General features: G+C 36.1%; 1 protein-coding gene across 1 annotated transcript in view; it reads left to right on the top strand.

Moving 5' to 3' along the window:
* The window catches only part of LOC121407705 (centrosomal protein of 76 kDa-like), a 45,032-nt gene that overhangs the window by 17,928 nt on the left and 5,006 nt on the right, over nt 1-22,098 (top strand). The window contains exons 11-12 of the mRNA XM_041598893.1: nt 3,430-3,537; nt 21,257-21,474. Coding sequence (XP_041454827.1) covers nt 3,430-3,537; nt 21,257-21,474 — 326 coding nt within the window. The remainder of the gene's footprint in view (nt 1-3,429; nt 3,538-21,256; nt 21,475-22,098) is intronic.

Below are 22,098 nucleotides of genomic sequence, written 5' to 3' on the forward strand. Positions count from 1 at the left end.
AGTACTTCTGGATTACAATGTCTCCAAGTGTTTCAGTGCTCATACTATCTCGGAATTTCGTCTGCCTTGGTTACAAAACTAAAGACTCTCGCAATCAGCATTGCTATGAAACACTATTAATATTGCCTTCATAAGTCCAGATAGTAAAGGGTACTTTATCTTCATGTTCAGATCTTTGAGCTGTCCTATCAGATGCCACTGTTCATCATCACGAGGGCAGTCAATCACTTCTTTTGGCAAGTCATCCACTTGGAAAGCTAGAAATTCTTCCTCCATTTTGTCCATTTGAACACTAGTGTTCACACCAAGGCAGCTGAATCTTTCAGCAAAGTATCTAACACTCAAAATTCACATTCTCTCGTTTCCTTATATCTGCAAGCTCTGCATTACATATGACAGGATCCTTATATGGGAATTTCTGTCATAGCATCGTACAGACTTGAAGAAAGCTGCTATGTCTATGTTCCCATTTCCTTGCTGCTTTTCCAGTAAACAAATCTCGATCATCTTTTTGGTGAAGTGGGTCATCAAATGGTAGCTGATAAAATTTGTCTTTGTATGCATTCATTGCAACAGGTGTAAGGAACCTTACAAACAGAGTCTTCAGTATTTTTCCAGTAACACATTCTTCATCACATTTATGCATGGGGCATCAGTTTGCAGTGTTGTGTTTACCTTCTCAAAAATTGGTAAAGATGCAGATAAAAGAGACAGCAAAGTTTAGTAATGTCGGTACTTAGTGCTTTACAACTCGTTCTGGTCTTGTCAGAGCAGGTTTATGGTCCACTTTCTTTTCAGTTCCTTTAGGTTTTGCCTTCTCTCTTGTGTCCATCATTTTTTTTCTTTGTACCTTGCACAGATTTATTTAGAGATGCATCCTTGTTAGAACAAGCTCTCACTGATGACCTGGGTTTAACTGGATTACTTTTATTACCTGGAACAATTTTTTTGTACATGTACTTGTGGTAGAAGCAACTCCTGGTGGATTTTTGCAAAGAATGATATGCAAGATTGAGCTGGTTTGCTTTTCATGCCAGTTCCCTTCGTAGTACAGGTGCTAACCTTCACAGAAGTAACAGGTTTAGCTTTTACTGCTTTCATCACGCCTTTCACGGCAGATGTAGTTCTTGATGAACCTGTAGAAGCAGCTCCTGAGTGAGTCTAACTTGTACTTGATGATAAACCTGTAGGAGTAGAAGCAGCTCCTGAGTGAGTCTTACTTGTACTTGATGATAAACCTGTAGGAGTAGAACCAGCTCCTGAGTGAGTCTTACTTGTACTTGATGATAAACCTGTAGGAGTAGAAGCAGCTCCTGAGTGAGTCTTGCTTGTACTTGAGGATAAACCTGTAGGAGTAGAAGCAGCTCCTGAGTGAGTCTTACTTGTTGTGCTTAATGACATATGATATGAATGATATACCAATCCTAAGGCAACATAAACATGATCAATATGTAAATCAATTGAGGTTATGGGCCATGCCCCTAAAGAAATCTAAAATTTCTCTTTGGTCATAGTTTGTCACCAGCCTGACGAGTCTTTTGGTAACATCTTGATAGACCTTCCTACTTGGTGGTGGTGGCATCCCCGCCTGTATTTGGCTGATCTGGACTTCGTTGACTGCCTGTTCTTGTTTGAACGCGGTCAGAAACCTCCAAAATGAAGGGTGGTGGACACCGACACCCATCTGGAAACGTCGGTGCCAGCCCTCGACATGGTTGTTTGTCCTTAAATGTCCATCTTGAGTTGCCTGGTGCATGTTTCACATAAATGTAGGAAACCTCGCTGCCTGTCTTCCTCGTGCTGCATTCCGATGTGGTCTACCAATGTACGTAGGATGGTGTAAGCTGGAATATTCTTTATTCAGCATTTAAAAAACAATAACAACAACAACAAAATCCATTGTATCACTTTATACCTTCTTAATATAGTTGTACATTTTCATTCAAATCTCTTGTTCTTTCCCCCTCCATTTTAGCACGCCTGAACGCACGGGAAGTAGTGGTTATTGAGCTGCGCGACATTTACATTGCTTTTACCCAGCACATGGCGAGCCATGAAAAAATATAATAGACAACAAATTACCACCCATACATGTATTTAGTTCTTCATTTAACAAAAACAAAACTCTTCACAAATATCCCACACGTCAAATCAGATGAATTCCATTTACCACTACCCCGGACCATCTTTGCAAAATCAATTTTTACTTTTGAAGGCCCTAGACTCCGGGCAACGATTAATAATAACATCAAAGAATCACCAAGCCTTAATTCTTTCAAATATAAATTCCAAAAAATTCTCCAAGATTGAATTTAACTCTTCATCACTCAAACTCTTGTATTTTTTTAATCAAACATGATTATCATGTGACATACACTTTTCCATCTCTTTTGTTTTCCTGTTGATCATCGAGGTCTATTTGTGAGTGCTGGGGCTGGATTCTGGAGACCTTTAAACTCTCTCTTTTTCTTATTTCCTTTTCTATTTAATTTCCCCTAATTCTTTTTAATTTAACTGGTTCATGCTCAAGTTGTTATTTTGTTATTTTGATTTTTATATGCTATGTAACTACAAGAATATTTATTAGGAAGCTGCACTCTACAAGCTCCGCTTTTTTAGCAGCCTCCTCCATTTCCATCCTGATATGTAATAATCTTGAATATAATTGCTGTACAGGGGATACTTGAAATATGTTTTGTGATTTATATGTCAAAATGTACAAAACAAACTGTAATTGTTTAAAATGGAAATAAACAAAATGAAATGTTGATGTTGCTGGCTTTCCATAGTTGTGGTTGATTAGATCAATAGCAACTCTTTGTAAGATGGGGCCCTGGATTACAGGCTTGTCTCACACTCCCAGGCCTGACATGATTTTTTCCCCACTGGTGAACAATATAGATAAATGAATTCATTCCACGTAGCTCTTATTTATGTTATACATTGTGAAATGCCAAAATGTTAGCCCAAAGTTTTATTTGGTGACATATTAACACACTACAACTGTAGTGTGACTATTTCAAGCTTACTGAAAAAAAAAATCATTGAAAAATCAAAACATTTATTCATCTGTAAATTCTTTGTTGCACTTTCATTTTTTATTTTGAGGATATTTAACCTTCCATGCTTTGATATAGAAATGTGTTTTTAATTTTCTTTTAAAAAGTCCCTGGAACACTTAAGTTTCAATTTTAGTGAATGCATATCTGAAAACTACAAATGAAGATTATATACTGAAATTTATATCCCTTTCCTTGACCGAGAGATGGTTTTATACCCAAAAGGAAAATATGCAGGATATTTAGAATTATTTGATTTTTGTGTAAAATCATGAAAGACTATTTAAAAGTTGATTAAATCATGTCATATGCTACCACAAGTCACTCTTAGCCCTTTGTGAAAGCACTCACCTGATGTGTTTGATTTCAGACTTACTGGCCTAACAGCCCACCATTGGTACCATCCCATCTGGATTCATCACTGGTTAGCAATGAACTGGAGCTGCAGCTTAGAGCTCTCACCATGGACCACAGGAAGGTGAGGTCATATTCATTTTAACTGTTCAGTTCAATGTTATTTCACTTCGCAATTAACGTAGGCCTACATGACAAAGTATTACGATGCTTAACAATTCACTTGTAAAAGTAAATATATGAGAACATAAATAGCAACACTGTAAAGGAGAACACTTCCAAAGTTGCCAACAGAAAGGCACTGCCCGTATGGTGGGCCCTAATGATATCAACCCATTGGATGCGTGGCTGTGGTCATAATCGGACTTGGAGGTAGGGAAGCTCTCTTTCCCAAAGCTAACATACAGTGCGTCCCCAAAAAAACTATACACTTTTGAAATGGCTGCCAAATAAAAAATGTATCATTTTGGGGAAAAAGGCTTATATGGAAAGCCAATAAAGTCAACTTTCAAATGACACCAAAAAAGTGGAAAATTATTCATGCTTGAGCGAGCACTGCCCACTGAAACAAAGGGTATGAAAATTAGGGTGGGCTGGAATTAGCCTTCCAATTTATGTTAGTTTTTGAGATACAAATCCTTTCGAACTTGCAAAGTTAATGGCGTTGTGATAAACTAATGATCATTCGTGACTAGTTTTGGTTGCTTAAGCAAATTTTTGAATAATTAAATTGAACTTTAATGCATGAGTAAACATAAATTACACTTTTGGGGCAGCATTTCAACTTTATCATTTGGATCTCTTTTGGGGCAGCATTTCAACGTTATCATGTGGATCTCAGCAATGTGTTCATGGGAGTCGGGAGAATAGGGGGTGAGATGCATGTAGTACTTAAGTGAGAGAAGTAGGTTGATGGAATAAGGGTCAACAGAACATTCAGCCCCACCCCCTCCCTCTTTCCCGCCCTCCCCTCCTGTTAATTGAGAGACTAATGGCTATCATGTACGCGCGAAGTCCAGAGCAGAATGTTGATTTAATGATTAATTCTGAACTTTTTCCTATCAACAATTTATCAGTAAAACAACTCATTCATTGTGCAATGTGATCAATCAAACATTCATTTTTTTTCAATAAATTACTTCATTAATTATCATAATCATTAAATTTCTTGGTAATCATTCATAAAAAAACTGACCATCAGCCACCAGTCACTTGGCAGTTAAGTTTTGAACAGGCTACAATCCAGGAAGTGAGAGAGAGAGAGAGAGGGGGGGGGGGGCTGGGAAATGGAGAGGGGAGGGTACATATAAGTTTTAATCTGTAAAAGGACAAAAAGAAGAGGAATGCCCTTTTAACCAAGTCTTAGCATATCTTGCCCTCTCGTTTGTAACAGGTACCATCACATTACTCTGACTCTCACGAAGACACTTCTGAGGTCCACAAGATGAATATGCTACACTGAAATTACAATTCCTGTTCACTCATGCATTACATTTCAATTTAGTAACTCATGAAATTCGCCTAAGAAATCATAACTTTTCTCACTCATAAATAGCATAACACCCTTAGCTTTGTAAGTTCCAAAGGACTAACCTCTCAGAAATCTGTAAGGCTAAATCCTGCCTAGCCTAGGCAAGCTTACATGTAGTCTCTCAGGAGGAGAGAAGTGGGGGGGGGGGAGGTAGAGATGGAGGGAGGGGTTGCTTTATGTTCTGTTGACCTTTATCCCATCAAAGTACTTCACCTACGTCACCTAAGTCATATTACCCCCCCCCCCCTCTTCTCCTGTCATGAAGACATTGTTGAGACCCACATGATAAAGATAAAATGCTGCACTAAAAATTGCAATTCATGATCATTCATGCATTCAATTTTGATTTAATAATGCATTAAATTATCACAAACAACAAACTGATCACATCTGATCTTTAATTCACCAAATAACCCTCAACGTTGCAAGTACCGAAGAAAAAAACCTGAAAGACATTGGAAGGCTAATTCTAGCCCACCCTAATTTTCATACCCTTTGTTTCAGTGGGCAGTGCTCACTCAAGCATGAATAGTTTTCAAAATTTTTGGTGTCATTTGAAAGTTGACCTTATTGGCTTTCCATATCTATAAGTCTTTCCCCCCAAGGTGCTACATTTTTTATTTGGCAGCCATTTCAAAAGTGTATATTTTTTTGTGACGCAGTGAAGAGGGCATCTGTGTTAGCTTTGGGAAAGAGAGCTTTCATGGGAGTCAAGGCCCTCTGTGTTAGCTTTGTGAAAGAAACCTTCCATGTAGAAAAAGTTATGACACTGATGGATTTCCATAGAGTTACAATTGATTGGATCGATCGTAACTCTTTGTAACATGGGACCCTGGGCCCTGTCTTACGGTTACGGTTGATCCAATCAATGTCAACTGTATGGAAATCCATCCATACCATTATTTTTTCTACAAGAAATTTGCATAATGTCCTTTTTAAACAAAGAGAAGCACAGTGAATTTTCAAGAAAACAAAGAATGCATGAATATACATCATATCTGGAAAATATTTCAAACAAATTTGCATTTTAGATGTTGATGTTGCTGGCCATCCATAGCTGTGTAGATGTTGATCAGATCAATCGTTAAGCCGACTAGACGGAGCCCTGCTATTCTGCTTCCTTCGTCAGTAAATTCTTCCTGAGAGGTGAATATTGAAATAAGTAGCTCTGCATCCTCATCTTATTCTTCATGATTCTTCATGTCATCATCGTCCCTGATCATAATCACCATCAATCATAACATTTATCATCTACATCATCAAAATTTATCATGTTCATTGCCCCCATCTCCTTGTCATCGTCTTTGTGGTCGCGTATTGGTCTAATGGTTCTGACTCTCGCATTTTAAGCAGAGGGTCGTGGGTTCGAATCCTAGCCATGGCATGTTTTTCTTCAGCAAGAAATTTATCCACACTGTGCTGCACTCAACCCAGGTGAGGTGAATGGGTAACCAGCAGGATGATTTCCTTGAAAGCACCGAGTGCCGGTGATGGTAGCTCGAGCTAAAGCCGCGGTAATAATAGCAGCGCTTTGTATCCTTAGGCAGGGCTCGACACTAGCGGCGGTCCGACGGTCCCAGACCGGTAAAAATCGCTGTCGGGCCAGTAGATTTTCAGAAATTGGAAGATTTACTGGTCCGACATGACCAGTAAAAAATATCATTGTCGAGCCAGTAATTTTTCCAAAAATAGCAAGATTTAAGGGTCCAACATGACCAATAACTTTTCCAGAAATGGTCAAATTCACAGCAAACCATTTCCCCCCGTTAAATTCTGCATTTCATACACAGAATACACACAGAATATGAATCGCACGTAAGTGGTACTAGAGTACTATACAGCATGCATACAGTGTACATGTAATCTGCCACACAAACCACATGCTAAATTCTCCACTGGCCGCACGAACGAAGCCTGGCTAAACTCTGGCAGAAATCTCTCACATAACTGTCAAAATTCAAGGTTCATACTCATGAAAGGCTCTTATAATGTCCATATTTCCTAAAAATTGGAGCAACTCTGTCATTTGTAAGCAGTAAAAGGAGAAATTTTCACTTCTGTTTTGGTTCAAACAGATCGGGTTTCGGGTGATATCGTCTGAATACATAATAGCCCCACATATGCATTTATGTGTGTGTTGATACACTAATGGTATCTGCGAATTTCTTTCCTAGCTATTTTAAATGAGAAAAGAAACTGATAAATTATTTATAATAATTTTAGCTTTCTTCCTATCTTTCTTTCCTTCTTAATCTTTCTTTGTTTCTTCCCTCAATTTTTTTGTTACTGTCTTTCTCTTTTAATTTCCCTTTTTTTCTTTCTATCCTTTTATAAAATATTTTCTCTATTTCCTTTTTCTCTCTCTTTCTTTCTGATATTTTCTTTCTTTAGTTTTTGAGTCCATCCATCCTATATTCATCTCTTCTCTTCTTCCTTTCTTTCCTTCCTTCTTTTTACCCCTTTCTTCATTCTTTGTTACTTTCTTTGTTTCTTCCATCCATCATTTATTTACCCTTTCTGTTTTTATTTCTTTTCTCAGCCCTTTCTTTCTTACATTCGTTCCTTCCTTTCTTCTATCTGTCTTGTTCTTTCCTTTTTCCCTTTATTAATTATATCATTTTACCTTTCCTTTCTTTTTTTTGACTGCTTGCTTCCTTTCTCTCCTTTATTCTTTCATTCCTTCCTTTCTTTGTCTCTCGGTCTTTCTTTTTTTTTCTTCCTTTCATCTATTCTTTTACCTTTTCTTTTTTTTATAATTGCTTGCTTCTTTCCTTCCCTTCCTTTTATTTATTTCTTTCCTTCTATCTATCATTTTACCTGTCCTTCATTTCTTCCTTAATTCCTTCCTTCCTTCTTTCAATCCTACCTTTCTTTCTTTTGTCCGTCTTTCCATCTCTCCTTTTACCCTTTCTTTTTTATTGCTTGCTTCATTTCCTTCCTTAATTTCTTTTTTCTTTTCTTTTTTTCTTATATTTGTTCCTTCTTTATTCCCTCCTTTCCTTTTTTAGTTCTTTTTTTCTTCCTTCACATCTATCCTTTCTTTACCTTTTTTTCTTCCTTTCTTTTATTCTTTCTTTCTTTCTTTTCCTTCCATCCTTTCTTTCTTTCTTTCTTTCTTTCTTCGTTTCTGTCTTTCTTCGTTGCTGTCTTGCTTTCTTTTTGTCCTTCATTTTCCTTCATTTTTTTTTTGTGGGGGGGGGTAACGAAAGGCTAGAAAAATAAACTTGCGCCTTTTCTTAATGTTTTCTTTATTTTTGGGACCAGATTTTAGGTTCGGACCAGTAAAAATTTGAAAAACTGGGTATCTACTGGTCCGACATGAATAGGTTGGACCAGTAGAAAAAATGGGTTAGTGTGGAGCCCTGCCTTAGGCAAAAAGCGCTTTATAAATCCAGCTATTATTATTGTTATTATTCATCATCAGCAGCAAAAGCAGTAGTGTCTTTCAGCATAACAGCGCCATTACTGTCATAATGAAGCATTTTTAAAGTACAATATCATCATATTATCGTAAATTCGTAATCATCAGATGGAAAATTTATATTTTAAAAGGTTTTTTTCGTTCTTCTTGTTTGAAAATTATTTTGTATTGAAACAATTGCATCCAAAAGGGGTTCAAAATTACCCGGAGCCACTGTGTATTTGTGGAGTTGAACATTCAAACTGAAATAATAGCAATTTGCAAAATAGAGTGCTATAATTTACGAATTATCCTGCTAAATTTCTACAATTTCACGGAAATGGCCCTTTGAATGTTGCTTTTCCAAACGGAAAATCATGGAAACGTATTTTTCCTCAAACTGCACAGAATAGCAACAGAAATTACTCCAAAATCTCAACAAAATACAAATTCAAAATAATAGCCACAAAACACAATCTCACCCTGACTTTGCTATTATAATAGCTAAGTGGGGGTGAGATCGTGACAATCCGAATATTGTGACTGCATTCGATTGATTCGAAAACATCACAAGCGCAAGCTCAATTTTAGCAAACTACCAACTAATGTAGAAGGCAGCTATCACTTATTTTTTTTTCACCCCCTTCCAATAAATTTAAATCTCTTGTTCAATAAAGTCAGCATTTGGAACCTGGCATTGTCAATCTATGAATAGGTCCTGATCTCACCCTCTGGCATTCAATAGGGCTGTCTGCACCATCCCGAGTTTTTAAATAATCACGCTATTTCTCATCCAGAAAATTATACCAATATGAACAATCTCTTGTAATGGAGACTAAGTCAACTTGCAGGTGTAGGCGCACTCGAGATTTCCTCGGGATTATTTATTCACTGTGTCAGATCATAATGCATCAAGCATGAATTGCTTAAGTTGCACTGGTGGAGATGGGGTTTCTTGAATCTCTAGATTAATCGCGTAGTGAGTTGTTCGGGCTTAAATCTCAAGATTAAGCAAACTCGGGCTGGTGCAGCACTGCCTACTGCAGCCATTCTCAATTAAAGCCTTTTAAATGGCCGAGAGGGGTTCTCAATCAACAGAAGATATAAAAATACCAACATACTACACAATTTATTTAAAAAAATGATAAGCGACTTGCTCAAATTAGTGTTAATTATTATGTTTCTGTATTAAGATTTGTTCTTGATGAGGGTCGTGTTTAAAAAGCAAAGCGGGTATGTTGATCAGTGGTAGAGCGTCAGCCTCATGAACGGGAGGCCGTTGGTTCGATCACCAACAGAGTCATACAAAAATATATATAGGAATTGAACCTCGATCTGCCTTCTTGCTTGGTGCGCAGCATGTAGATTGGAGAAGGGTAGTAATACCATACTGGAAATGCTGGGCCAGCTGCAGTTCCCTGACCGAAATGGCTACCCTGAGTAAATAAAACGTAATTATGATTATTGCTATTATTAAAAGCACTGTTCACAAATCTATGTTCACATATTATGTACCTAGTCTTTGAATTGTACCAATCGTAAATAAATACATTAAATAGATCCTCCATAATACTAATAGGGGTTATTGAATGCTAGATTGCACAAAATCAGAGGCAATCAAATAGCATTTGGATTTGAAAAAGAGCTGAGTTTTTATTTTCCCTTTGTAATTAAATGATCAAGCCTCAATCCCAGATTAATAGTTGATCAACCTTTTATTTTTTATTTTTTTTTCTATACCGGCTCCCACGTGCCACTCCGGAAGGCTCGGTGTGCCATAAGTGGCGCGCGCCACTATCCCCCAACCTATTCAATTGACCTCTTAAATCTAGTAATCTATTTCACCTTATCTCAATACCATGTTAATGCATGGTGCAGATTTGCATGCACTACCATTTAATTACATGTAGCTTTAAGGTATTCATTTCCTGTCAGATGAGGATTTTCAGGGGATATTTCTGCATGCATAATGAAAAGGCAGGTAAAATTCTTCATTTGCTTTTCTGTAAAATTTTATTTGAATAATTTGTGTAGGTGGAAGCGTTTCAATTAGAAGCCAACTGAAGGTCTCAGATGTAATCTGTAAGCGCTTCCATAGTAATCCTGCAAACCTTTGAGTTCATTGAAAATAAATCGGTGTTGTAAGTCTACAAACCTATGCTGGATTTTTTTTCGTATCCTTCTGTACACTCGTTCTTTCAACCTTCCGAGCATTGTATATCTTTGAAATATCTTGCTTCAGATCTTTATTTCTAAAAAAAAGAATTCATATCATCTGTTTAAAGGTCAGGTCCACCCCAGGAAAATGTTGATTTGAATCAATAGAGAAAAATCACACAAATATAACGCTGAAAATTTCATCAAAATCAGATGGAAAATAAACAAGTTATGATATACATGTATTAAAGTTTTGCTTATTTTTCATAAAACAGCTTTATGCACGACTCAGTGATATGCAAATGAGAGAGTCGATGATGTGCCTCACTTTTTCTTTTGTTTTTCATTGTTTGAATTATTGTTTGAATTTTTCCAATTTTACACATTCGACAACAATGACCAACTTGACTAAACCACAAAAAGTTAAACGATAGTAATTCCACATTTCAGGGAGGAAAAAGACTGATTCCCTCATTTGCCTACTGACCAGGATGTGCATATAACTGTTTTGCAAAATTAAGTGGAATTTAAGAATATATTTTTGTCTCACCTGCGAAGCAAAGTGAGACTATAGGCGCCGCTTTTCCGACGGCGACGGCGGCGTCAACATCAAATCTTAACCTGAGGTTAAGTTTTTGAAATGACGTCATAACTTAGAAAGTATATGGACCTAGTTAATAAAACTTGGCCATAAGGTTAATCAAGTATTACTGAACATTCTATTAGAGTTTCATGTCACATGACCAAGGTCAAAGGTCATTTAGGGTCAATGAACGTAGACCATGTTGGAGGAATCAACATCGAAATCTTAACCTGAGTTTAAGTTTTTGAAATGTCATCATAACTTAGAAAATATATGGACCTAGTTCATGAAACTTGGACATAAGGTTAATCAAGTATCACTGAACATCCTGCATGAGTTTCACGTCACATGACCAAGGTCAAAGGTCATTTAGGGTCAATGAACTTTGGCCGAATTGGGGATATCTGTTGAATTCCCATCATAACTTTGAAAGTTTATGGATCTGATTCATGAAACTTGGACATAATAGTAATCAAGCATCACTGAAAATTTTGTGCAAGTTTCAGGTCTCATGATTAAGGTCAAAGGTCATTTAGGGTCAATGAACTTTGGCCAAATCGGGGGTATCTGTTGAATTACCATCATAACTTTGAAAGTTTATTGGTCTAGTTCATTAAACTTGGACATTAGAGTAATCAAGTATCACTGAACATCCTGTGCGCGTTTCAGGTCACATGACCAAGGTCAAAGGTCAATGAACTTTGGCCGAATTTGGTGTATCTGTTGAATTGCCATCATAACTTTGAAAGTTTATGGATCTGATTCATGAAACTTGTACATAAGAGTAATCAAGTATCACTGAACATCCTGTTCGAGTTTCAGGTCACATGATCAAGGTCAAAGGTCATGTAAGGTCAATGAACTTGACCATGGCCATGTTGGGGTTTTTTGTTGAATAACCATCATATCTCTGTAAGTTTATTGGTCTAGTTCATTAAAAAGGGAAATAAGAGTAACCATGTATCACTGAACATCTTGTGCGAGTTAGAGTAGTATTCAAAGTGAGCACTGCTGCTATATTGAACCGCGTGATGCAGGTGAGACGGCCAGAGGCATTCCACTTGTTCTTATTTTACATCTGATTTTAATGAAATTTTTACTGTGACGCTGGTTGGGTTTTTCTCTTATTCAAATCAACATTTTGTTTGGGTGGATTTGTCCTGTAAAGGTTATGAAAAATTTGTCAAATTTGTTTTTCCTTTCAATGAGTTATGTCTAAAGGCCCTGTCACATTGATGGTGTGCAGATAATGTCACAGAAGTTAATGTTGTATTTCGTGGAGATGAACTATGCTCTGACATGAAGTCTAGCTTGAAACTCTTGAGTTTGAAGTTCTGATGATCTTGAAGCACTTTCCACTGTACTGGAAGCTTCTAGTATTGTCTTTAACCCTAATTCTCCCGGGGGGGGGGGGGCCATAATGGCCCCCCCTCAACAATTTTCGCGATATACATGTATCTGCTGCGCGAAATTTGTTCACCTCGCAGCTCACTGACTTTTTACATTCAAGTCTCGCGCAAATTTTGAGACCAAAGTTGTGACGCCCGGGTACGCGGTTACGACATTACGCAACATTATGCAAGTGCATGTCAGACCCAAAATTGCTCATAAATGTGATTTCATGTACAAATCCAATGCAAATTGCGTATTTAGCCAAAATTCATAAATGTATCATTATTTCTACTTTTACTGATTAAACTTAATTAATTTTGCCTTGTTCATGATCAGAATTATGTCTGGAACAATTTCCATTGAAAAAACAATAAAAAACAAAAAGTAAAAAAACAAAGAAATACATAAGAAATTCATAAAACAATAAAATACATAAGAAATTTATTTCCAAACCAAAGTTTTTTTGAATTACGATTGTTAAGAATGCTACAAAGAAAATTTTTACCAAAAATTAGCATTCTAGGAGCTTTATTTAGTGAATTAGAGCAAAAAGTATGATTTATGCATAAATTAACATAATTAATTCATATAAAATCTCATTATTTTGGAAAATTTTACCATACAGCCTTGTAGATTACATCGCACACTACCAGCGTGCAAATTTTTGCGTCGCTCGCGCGATCTGCGGCCGAGATCTTAAGGGGGGGCCATAATGGCCCCCCCCGGGAATGACAAGAATCAAAATACCCCGGGAGATTTAGGGTTAAAGGTCAAGTCCACCACCCCAGAATTATGATGATTTGAATAAATAGAGAAAAATCCAACGAGCAAAACGCTAAAAATTTCATCAAAATCGGATGTAAAATAAGAAAGTTATGACATTTTAAAATTTCACTTATTTTTCACAAAACAGTCGATGATGTCTATCACTCACTATTTCTTTTGTTTTTTATTGTTTGAATTATACAATATTTCATTCTTTTACAGATTTGACAATAAGGACCAACTTGAAAAAAATGTGCTATTCCGTGACGTCAATGATGGAATAGTCGACTATTTCATCATTGACGTCACAGATCAAAATGGCGCAAGCACTAATACGCGTTCTGCGCACTGAGCGCGTAGTTAAGCACTGCAGGAAAAGTTGGTCAGTAGCTCAGGTTTGTGGTTTTCATGAGAAAAATGAAATTTGCAAAACAAGTAAAGTTACTGCAAATTTCGTTTTTTTGTCAAATAAAGTTTTTTTTACTAAAAAAAAATACTGATTCAAATTTGATCGAATTTGGAAGTACTTGTAGGATTTTTTGTATTTTTAGACCTATTTTTATACCCCTGCCAATTAAAGTTTGACAGGAGTTCATGTATAGAATCAATGTACGGTCGGTCAGTTGTTCCGTCGGTCCGTTGGAAAATTTGCGCTTCAACAACTTCCTCAATTTTTAACAAATTCTCATGAAATTTGGCCCCCACTTTGGTCGTGATGTATAGATGTGCAAGACATCTTTTTTGTGTGTGTCGGAAATCGTGTTGCCATGGTAACAACATATATATGCAAAATTAGCTGAAAACCTTATGCTTCAAACTACTTTAAAATTTTGGATTTGTGACATGTCATAAACGAGCAGTTGCCCCATATGTTATGTAATATAAAATGCATAGATTTCAATTTTTTAATGGTTCGTGGGACTTAGTGATGAATTATTTTGTTTTCTTTTTAGAAAGGGGTTATGAAATGATTGTCTATTGATATACTGAAGGTACAGTAAAATTCATTGTCAATTTTATGAGAAAATGACATTTCATTGTTCTTTCAACCATATGATATATATAGGAAGCTGCTTGCATAGATGTCACAAATCAAGTACTAGTAACTGAAATTCTTATAAATTTTTATTCTTTGAAGGATTTTTCTCAAATATATTTAATGTTTTTTTTCTGCTCTTTTTACAATAAACTTTTTCCAGGGTGAACTTTCCCTTTAAATTGGTATTCTGAAAATTGCCTTGTCTCTGTAAGGACGTCCCCTGTTTTATCTCTGAAACCCCCAATATTTTGTCATCAACCAATTAAGTTGTTATATGCTATAGGTCTACCAACAGAAGAATCTTTTCTGTAAAAACCATTAGCGGATTATTGACATGAGGCGTAATTTCTCTTGCATCTCTGATGCTTATGGTTGTGGGTACTGTGCTAAAAATACACGTGGCTCTTCTTCCAAGCACGTTTTCTTCGAAAAGGTTCATCATCTCAAATTAGATCTGGATTATCTCCATAATGTCTCCTTTTGTGCAGGATGCAGCTAGAAATTATTAATTTTGGTGGAGAAATATTGCATGCAGCATAAAGTTACAATAGCCCCCTACCTCTTGTAAATATTTCTAAAGGATTTAACATTTTAAAGAAAAGATAAAAGAATTTTCAGAAAACCTTTTATCTCGATGTATTATCTTGTGCTCATAGAAATTTATGCGATGTTTTTAGCTTGATGCATATTTTGCTCTGATATCATGCTCACTCAACGAAAGATAGAAGAAAAGATGCAAGAATTTTCAGAATACTAATTTTATGGAACTCTGAAGATACAAGAATATTTGTCTTAAAGGGGAATTAAATCTTTGGAACAAGTGGGCTTGTGTGGAAACAGAGAAATCAAAGGAAGTTTGAGAAAAATTGGACAAATAATGAAAAAGTTATGAGCATTTCAATATTGTGATCACTAATGCTATAAAGATCCTCCCATTGGCAATCTGACAAGGATGTAATGTAGATCCTCCCATTGGCAATGTGACAAAGATGTGTCATGTCACATGTGAACAACTTTCCCTTTGATGGACTATAAAATACCCCCACAATGTCTTTTTGCTCTTTCTTATAGTGATACAAACTGTTTATCCATAATGTATTCTTTGAAAATATGTATTACTTGCCCTCCTATTTAGTCCTATAAAAAGAATGCATGATCTATGGAAGATAAGGTAAAAGAGGTAGTTTAACGTGAAATATATACAAAAGTAATGGGAAGGCTGTTCACATGTGACATCACTCATCTTTGTCACATTGCCAATGGGAGGATCTACATTACAATAATGATCTAAACTTCAAATGCTCATAACTTATTATTTATTCAATTTTTCCGAAATTTTCGTTGATTGGTTTCTTTGATTTTTGTTGTTGTCTCACCTGCATAGCAGAGTGAGACTATAGGCGCCGCTTTTCCGACGGCGGCGGCGTCAACATCAAATCTTAACCTGAGGTTAAGTTTTTGAAATGACATAACTTAGAAAGTATGTGGACCTAGTTCATGAAACTTGGCCATAAGGTTAATCAAGTATTACTGAACATCCTATCAGAGTTTCATGTCACATGACCAAGGTCAAAGGTCATTTAGGGTCAATGAACTTAGACCATGTTGGAGGAATCAACATCGAAATCTTAACCTGAGGTTAAATTTTTGAAATGTCATCATAACTTAAAAAATATATGGACCTAGTTCATGAAACTTGGACATAAGGTTAATTAATTATCACTGAACATCCTGCGTGAGTTTTACGTCACATGACCAAGGTCAAAGGTCATTTAGGGTCAATGAACTTTGGCCGAATTGGGGGTATCTGTTGAATTCTCATCATAACTTTGAAAGTTTATGGATCTGATTCATGAAACATGGACATAATAGTAATCAAGCATCACTGAACATTTTGTGCAAGTTGCAGGTCTCATGATTAAGGTCAAAGGTCATTTAGGGTCAATGAACTTTGGCCGAATTGGGGGGTATTTGTTGAATTACCATCATAACTTTGAAAGTATGTTGGTCTAGTTCATAAAACTTGGACATTAGAGTAATCAACTATCACTGAACATCCTGTGTGCATTTTAGGTCACATGACCAGGGTCAAAGGTCAATGAACTTTGGCCATAATGGGGGTATCTGTTGAATTACAATCATAACTTTGCAAGTTTATTGATCTGACTTTTGAAACTTGGACATAAGAGTAATCAAGTATCCTGAACATCCTGTGCGAGTTCAAGTCACACGATCAAGGTCGAAGGTCATGTAAGGTCAATGAACTTTGGCCGCATTGGGGGTATTTGTTGAATTACCATCCTATCTCTGTAAGTGTATAGGTCTAATTCATAAAACGTGGAAATAAGAGTAACCATGTATCACTGAACATCTTGTGTGAGTTATAGTAGTTTTCAAAGTCAGCACTGCTGCTATGTTGAATCGTGTGATGCAGGTGAGACGGCCAGAGGCATTCCACTTGTTTGCACAAGCTATCTTGTTCTAAAGGTTTCATTTTATTTTAAGACTATCTTTAGTATACAGTTTCTTGTCATTGTGGGTGATCTTTCAGTTTAAGTGTTTTTTATTTTATCTTATTCAGATTCAGTTTTCTTTGAGATGAAGATTACCTAAAAGCTTTTACAATTACAAGATAAATCCACTGAGATAAATTTGCACTTGAAAAAGAAATGAAAGGTATTCTGATCAGGCAATTTTCCCCTCGTATCTGATAGCAATATCTCTCTTCTTAGTCTTTTAAAACATTCCCCCCAGATTTTTCTTCAATATTCCATTAAATCATGAAAAGACTGTAATGATGACATCATTTTCTCTATGTTCTCTAGTTGTAAAAGAATACTCTTCCTTTTTACACATTGTTCTTCTAAAGTTATAATTATTCAGCTGCGTCGACAGCATTGAATTCTTACCTAAGGTTAAGTTTTAGAAATGCCATCATAACTTTAAAAAAAAAAATAGGACACAAGGGTAATGGTATGCCACCAAACATCATGCCCGAGTTTCAGGTCACATGACCAAGATCAAAGGTCATTTACAGTCACTGAACTTTGGTCATGTTGGGGATATTTGTTGAATTTCCACCATAGCTTTGAAAGTTTTAAAATTTCTCTGGTCAGCATCTAAATATTTTTGTTTCATATTTGAAGTTTAGAAATGAAATGAAGAATGTTCAGTTTTCTTCAGGAAAGATCTATTGAAGGCTAAATAATTGCCCAGATCTGTTTTCTTAGATTGACAATGATTTAATTCCTAAACTAAAGTGTGAATTGTTTACTTTTGACCATGCTGTTAGAAATCCCTGTATTTTAGAGTAAAATAAAAAAAAGTTCACTATTTTTGAACATATATTGATAACTGAATATTTAAGATAATCATCTGAGCAGCTTGCAATATTTGGAAGTGTAATCACTCACTTGACAGGCTTATGAATCAAAATAAATACTTCTACAAGAACTAAAACAAACCAAAAAAAAACTCATAAATTTTTATGATCAGAGAAGCTATGGTACTTGCAAATCCTTGCAATGAAATTTGAAAATGAAAACCCTTTCTTATTAAAAAGGCTTAGAAATCTGGTAGATTTAGTTACAAATTCAATCCAAACAACTAAATATATCATAGTATGACCTGGAAATCAAATTAAATGCAGAAAGAACCAAGACAAAATTAGAGCAGGTAGGATTAATAATGATCATGCCAATTACAAATCTTGTATTGAAAGAAATCCAGAATTTCTGTTTATTCAGAGATTTATATATATATATATATACAGTGCGTATAAAAAAAAACGGGACAGATTTGAAAAGTCTATAAAATTTTAGTTTCAAATTATTATTTCTATATTTTGGTGTTAATAGGTGCTCTAATGTCTGGTCTTTCAAATGCTATTAAAAAAATTTAGTTTCCTTCATGCTTGAGCGAACACGGGACGTTTTTGTTGGGGGTTCAAAAAGAGGCTTGCGCCAGAATTGCAGAATATGAGTAATATGATGATCGGACTTCTTGCTTATTAGCAGACTTCCTCTTAACCTTTTCATTATCTTTGCCATAATTTTCAAATCATGCGGTCAAAATTCATTTTCAGATCTATTTATTTGCTTGAATTATTCTGTTATTTCTTTTTAATATGCTCTCTGTTAGCTTTGAATATTCCTTCTTCAAGCTAAAATTATTTTTTTTTCAACCGAATTATGGGAGAGCATGGATTTTTTTATTCAAATCCTTTCATTATGTGCTACAAAGATTATGGTGCCTTTTGAACAAAGCCACACAGATGGTTGGGCGCTCGGGTTGCTCCCCCCCCAATTAAAAAAATCATGACCAAAAAAAAGTGGACAGGAAATAAAAGGACAGATAGAAAGTAAAATATATTATTTTCTGAATATTATGTCAAAATCTATCACAAAATTTGATATTGTAATTAAAAAAGTGGGAATATTTGCGTGCTCACTTCGCTCGCTCACAACTTTTTAATACATTTTACCCGATCTGCCATATCTAGCTCCTTCAAAATTGACTCAATACACCATTGTCATTGAAAGACATGAATCCCTTCCTGTGTTTCCTGTCAAGCAATTAAACTTGGTCAAGGAATTAATGACCCATTGAAAAATAGATTCATGTCTTTAAAGGTACATAACATTATTTGTTTCACATAATAAAACGATTTTAATAATCACAAGTTTTCCCAATTAATCATTCAAATCTTCTTGCTTGGGTTGACAAAAAAAATCTTCTTTTCTCAGTTACTTATGAAGGAAAATTAAAAGGTAAGAGAAGATTAAATGAAAAAACGAAATAATTCAATTAAATAAATAACTTTGTAAATGAAATTTGAGAGCATAATTTGAAAATTGTGGCACAGATAATGAAAAGGTCAAGAGGAAGTCTCCTGATTAGCAAGAAGTCTGATCATTGTATTACACAAATTCTGCAATTCTGGCGCAAGCCTCTTTTTGAACCCCCCCAAAAAAATGTCCCGTGTTCGCTCAAGCATGAATAAAATTTATTTTTTTAAATTGCATTTCAAAGATAAGACCTTAGAGCATCTATTAACACCAAAATATAGACATCATTATTTGAAACAAAAATTTTATAGACTTTTCAAATCTGTCCCGTTTTTTTTTATACGCACTTTATGTATATATATATATCTATCGACGGCCTGATGATTGCTTCTTAAGCATGCAACTGGCAGTAGCCGTGTTGATTTAACCATAGAGCTATTAACATATATATATATATATATATATGGGGAATGAGATCATATATTTCGAAATTCAATAGAAAAAATATTTGTATATTTGTGTCAACTGGATTTACCTACTTATTTAAAAACAAATCAGACATAAGGAATGGAAATGGACGATGCAGATAATTGCAGGATGATTATCAGAGCCACTTGCAAAATCTTGGGCCTTTTCACACATGAATCTTCAATCATCATTGTAATGATGATTCCCGGGGGGGCCACTTACATTGACGAGTGGATACCATGCGCGACCAAAAAAACACGTAAAAAGGATGTCTTTTTCACGATAGGGCACGTTACGTACGTAACGTGATAAGGGTGTCAAAAACACAAAAATGATATAAAAAGGGTATCTATTTCGCTCGGAAAATTACGTGTTTAGGGTCGAATTTGCGGGGATGATAAAACAAAATTAAAATGTTTTATAAAGGGTGTCTTTTTTGCCCCAACACTACGTGTTTAGAGTCCGATTTGCACGAGGTGTAGAAGGTGGGGTTTACTAAACCAAATAAGGTAAAGCCGACGACCGAAGGACCCGTAACAATAAAACATTCCTGTACTTGTTTAGGGGTTCATTTCAGGGAATATTTGCCAAGACTATCGTTTTGTTTCCAATACTTGTTAAGGGTAGGGTTTCACACGCCAATACTTGTTAAGGGGTGCATTTTCAGAATATGGAAAATACATGTTTAGGGTGCTTTTCGAGACCCCATGGTCGCGCATGGTATCCACTCGTGAATGGAAGTGGCCCCCCCGGGTGATGATCGCAATTCATCTTTAGAGTCATTGGACTTTTCACACAGAAAAATTGTACCATAATTTAATTGACACTTAACTGGAATTCACCTCCGGAGTAGAATTTGAGTTTGTCATATCAAGTCCTTTTATGCCTTTTGGAACCCTTGCGCACGCACAGTCGCACAAGCGCAGCCCGGCCCGGCTAGCGCTAGGGCTATACGCTAGGGCACGGCAGCCGTGGCCCCTGCCTGCTGCACTGCATATTACGCGCCCGGCCCGAATATGACAACTATTGCCACTGGCTTGTGGTCTGACACATGTTTATCTAAAGCTAAAACGCGAACGCAAAGTTTGACCAATGAACATCATTCTTACATCATCGTAAAGCTTAGAAAAAACTGCACAATGACTCATGGGAACTAAGCTGTACGATACCATCAAGCGAAATTGGAACGAGGGGAAATCGTTTGTGGTGACATAAAGTAGGATTTTACGTTGAGTTTCATCCTATTTTTGATATGAAAGGGATGTTTTTGTCCCTAAAACGCGAATGTAATTAACATCTTTGCAAAAATTTCAATTATTTAATGGAAATTATATGATATCATCAGTATTATATCATTGGAACTAGGGATAAAAGTGGGAACTTTTTTCAGGAATGACAAAATTGTTAAAACATGAAATTTCCAATGGTATTTCCATAGAGTGGTAGACACGCGCGGAAAGCACGCGCAGTTAGTGTCCCGTAGGATTCGATATGGATTGTGATTAGCGTTTGTGATTCTAGTTATGTTTCACATGTGCTAAAAATTTGTCATTGGCCTTATTTTTCACTGGAATCATTCAAATAACAATTTTTTTTTTACCGTGTGAAAGGGTGGCTTGTGTGACATTTTATAAGGGTAAAAAAATGCTTTGTTTATGTAAATCCCTTTCTTATCAGGCTTATGAAATGAACGAAAAAAAACAAACTTGTTCTCAAATCAGGACCTTGGATTAACAAGTGTGTGGGATGAAGAGCTAAGCTACCTACTGAATCCTGCTTTAGCGTCTTACGAGACAGAGAGAATGACGGGATTGTCTACAGGAAATGAGGAGTTCCAGCAAGCCATCAGACTGGCTGTTCCAGATGGACATACCTTCAAGGGTTTTCCTATTCAGTTTGTTCATCGAAACGCAAGGAGGGTATTCTCCTTGTGCCTCAGGTAATGCAATACCCATATCAAAAGCCCAAATTAATTTACCCACAGATGCGGTGAATGGGTACTCTGTAGAAAGAAATTTCTTGAACGCTTGACTGCCTAGGCAGCCCAGCTAAAACCTGGAGCCTGTAACAATAAAGGACTTGCACCTGTTGTAACTTTGCCATAATGGCAACTTCCATGGTAACAGGGCTCAGCAGCCAATCATAATTGAGGTTACCATGGTAGTTGCCATAATGGCAAGGTTACAACAATTGCAAGTCCTTTATGAAATGGGCCCTTGGTAATAATAATAATAGCAGGCTTTGTTGTGTTGACAAGTTAAAGTTTCTTAATTGGAGGCGAAAGTAGATACTCAGATTCCTTAATGCTTACATCATCATCATCATACTGGTTATGTTAATAATCGATGGTTGCCAATTAGCAGTTTGAAAAAAAATTAAATGTTTATAACATTCTTGAAAAATGATTTGGCACTGGTGTGGTTTCATGAATTCAGTGACAGTATGATACATCCAATAAACACTTGAGGGTGTGGGGCAGGAAACATTCTTTGTTGCAGTACCACACTTAATCAAGTTCTTTAAATACCTGACTACAGATTTTTGAGTCAATCAAGTTCTTAAA

This window comes from Lytechinus variegatus, chromosome 2 (assembly GCF_018143015.1).
Source record: "Lytechinus variegatus isolate NC3 chromosome 2, Lvar_3.0, whole genome shotgun sequence".
Classification (NCBI taxonomy): Eukaryota; Metazoa; Echinodermata; class Echinoidea; order Temnopleuroida; family Toxopneustidae; genus Lytechinus; species Lytechinus variegatus.